The sequence below is a fragment of the Gavialis gangeticus genome, unplaced genomic scaffold (genome assembly GCF_001723915.1).
Source record: "Gavialis gangeticus isolate Ggan-Ray unplaced genomic scaffold, GavGan_comp1, whole genome shotgun sequence".
Taxonomy (NCBI): Eukaryota; Metazoa; Chordata; order Crocodylia; family Gavialidae; genus Gavialis; species Gavialis gangeticus.
In genome coordinates this window covers 164,158,087-164,160,781 of record NW_017729024.1, presented here as the reverse complement: position 1 = coordinate 164,160,781, position 2,695 = coordinate 164,158,087, and the positions used below count along the sequence as shown (strand labels likewise).

The 2,695-nt window shown below is 63.3% G+C and overlaps 1 protein-coding gene across 1 annotated transcript; it reads left to right on the top strand.

Annotated features, from left to right (window-relative positions):
• The first annotated feature begins 163 nt into the window (after nucleotides 1-163).
• On the top strand, nucleotides 164-2,211 carry LOC109298272. Its single transcript, XM_019518321.1, has 5 exons — nucleotides 164-232; nucleotides 614-734; nucleotides 827-1,234; nucleotides 1,370-1,526; nucleotides 1,953-2,211. Exons 1-5 carry the CDS (start codon nucleotides 172-174, stop codon nucleotides 2,097-2,099), a joined length of 894 nt encoding a protein of 297 aa, XP_019373866.1. The 5' UTR covers nucleotides 164-171; the 3' UTR covers nucleotides 2,100-2,211.
• Nucleotides 2,212-2,695: the final 484 nt, after the last annotated feature.

Below are 2,695 nucleotides of genomic sequence, written 5' to 3'. Positions count from 1 at the left end.
CCCCTTTGCAACATGGGTGCACCCTGGTGCTGGGTTTGGCGTGGGGGGTGGGGAGGGGGGAGCTGGGTCACTGGTCAAGTGTGTCAGGAAACGAAAGCAAAACTCAGGCTCTGGCCCAGGATAAATAGCAGCAAGTTCAAGGGCTGCATCCTGCCTGCTCCCAGCTGTGCAATGGAGCTCCACCTCATGCTGCCCCTGCTGCTGGCTGCCCTCTACCCCCACGATGCCCAAGGTAGGTTGGGGAGGAGGCTGGGTGGATGATGGGGTGAGGGGTTGGGGGAAGCTCAGACTCCTTCCAGTACTGGTATGCAATGTAAGCTGCCCAGGACTCTGCCACTGATGCTGTGTGGGACTTGGTCATGTCCCCTGTCCCTGGAGCAGTGGGCAGAGAGCACCGGCACTCTGGGCAGGGTGTCAGGAGGCAGCAGGCAAGGCTGGGGGAGCAGAGCTGGAGGGGTCTCAAGCAGGGTGTGGGCATGAGACACCTGCTCCACCACCCCTGCCTGGGTGGGGGACAGGCCCTGATGCTACTGGGTGTTGAGCTGTGATGCCGCTGGGTAGGGGCTGGGGCAGAAGTGACCCCCCCACTACGAATTCCTGGCCTCTGTTCCAGGGTCTAACTCTGCAGGCACCGACTGCTGCGTGAAGCTCGATGCAGGGCACATTCCTGCCTGGATCCTGCAGTCTTACAGCATCCAGGGCCCAGAGCATGGGTGCAACATCCAGGCTGTGGTGTGAGTACCTGGGGGCACCACATGCACAAGCAGGGATGGGGTGGGCTCCCATTTCCCATCCTCACCACTGCTTTCCTCCTGTCTCCACACAGGTTCATCTCCAAATGGGGCAAGAAGCTGTGCGCCCCTCACGACACACCCTGGGTCCCTCGGCTGATGAAGAAGCTGCAGGAGGACCTCAAGGCTGGGGCCAAACCCAAGCAGCAGAAGCAGGCAGCGAAGTCCAGCAGGCCATGGCTGAGCCCTGTCCAGGAGGCAGGAGGGCAGGAGAAACATCCCTGGGATGGTGTCCCAAGTCAGCTGCCAGTGAAGATGGGGCCCTGCTGGGGCTGGGGCAAGGGCAGATTGGCATCCCCTGATCTCCCTCCTTGTCCCCCATGGCCCAAGGTTGTGGCCCCCGACTGCTGCCTGAGGCTGAGTGCGAAGCGCATCCCGCCCTGGACCCTGCAGTCCTACAGCGTCCAGAGCCTGGAGACCGGGTGCCTGGTCCCAGCTGTCATGTGAGTCCCCGGGGGGCCGGGAGCATCGCTCTGCTCCCCTCCCACAGCGCTCGGTGCTGGGGTAGGAGTGTATAGGGCTCCTGGTCCTTGGGGATGCAGCCCAGTCCTCACCATCTCTTTCCTGCCTCTGTGCAGGTTCATCACCAGGTGGGGCAAGAAGCTGTGTGCCCCTCCCGATGCACCCTGGGTCCCCACGCTGATGAAGAAGCTGGATGAGGACCCCCAGGCTGTGGCCAAGCCCCAGCAAAAAGGGGCAGCAAAGTCCAGGAGGCGACGGATCCAAATATTAGAGGTGGGCATGGCTGACCAGGGGCTGCAGGTGTTGGAGGGGTCATTGGGAGCTACTTCCAACATCCAGCTTTGCCTGGGCCTGGTCAGGGTGGTGCAGAGTGGGGTGGGCACAGGCACCTGACCCCATGATGAGGGTGCGGGCACTGCCATGGGAGGTGGATGAGGCCAGCCGCAGTGCCAGGAGGGGAGGGGGCACCTGCCTGGAGTCTCAGACCAGCCCTGCAGCCCCTTGCTGGTGTTGGGGCCAGTGCCCATAAGCAGAGCTGTCCTGGCTCAGGGGTCAAATAGTAGGACCAGGGAGGGGATTTTGGGGGTCAGGAACTGGCTGGGGGAAGGGGCCCCCACCCCGCTGCCTGCCTGGGTCCAGCTATTAAGGGAGGCCTTGGCACCCCCTAACCCCTCCGTCACTGGCTTCTTCCTCATCCAGGAGCACCTGATCCCTACTCAAAGACCCCGGGCTCTGCCAGGAAACCCCTGGGGCGAGAGACAGCACTGTGGGGGCACAGGCATCCCTGGGCCAGTGCCCATAGAGATCCTGCATGTGCTGATAGTTGTGACTGGAGAGATGCTGTGACTCCCTCGTTCAGCAGACGGAGGAGGCTGGGAGTTGTGGGATGGTCCCTGAGGATGGGAGGAGGAAGACCAAGGCCCTGCAGAGGCTGCCTGTGCTCCACAATGAATGTATCCACAGCTTTCCTGTGTGCTGTCCATTTGCAGGGACCCGCCCTGGATGCCCTGTTCCTCGTGCGGGCGGCTCCTCAACTGGGGTGTGTGGCAGGGGGCGGAGGAAGAAACCCACAGCTCTGCCCTGACAGGCCATGCCCAGCACCTGCCAGGCCCTAGCACAGCCCTGCTGAGGTGCTGAGGTGGGCAGTGCTGGCGAGGGCAGTGCCTGGGGTGGATGGATGATGTGCAGGGAGCCCTGGGGCAGAAGCGTGTGGCTGAGACTTTGACCATTCCCCTGGGGCACAGCCTACCGCCTGCTGCCGTGGCCCAGTGCCAGGCCTGGTGTGCAGGGGGAAGCAAGCAGCCCAGACTCAGCATGGTTCCTGCCCCAGGACCCAGCCCCTGGCTCCCGCCCTCGGGGAAGACGCAGCCTCAGGTGCAGATCCCGCCGACTGGGGACAGGGGAGTGCCTGAAACGTGCCAGGCTGGATGAGAGTGACGTGG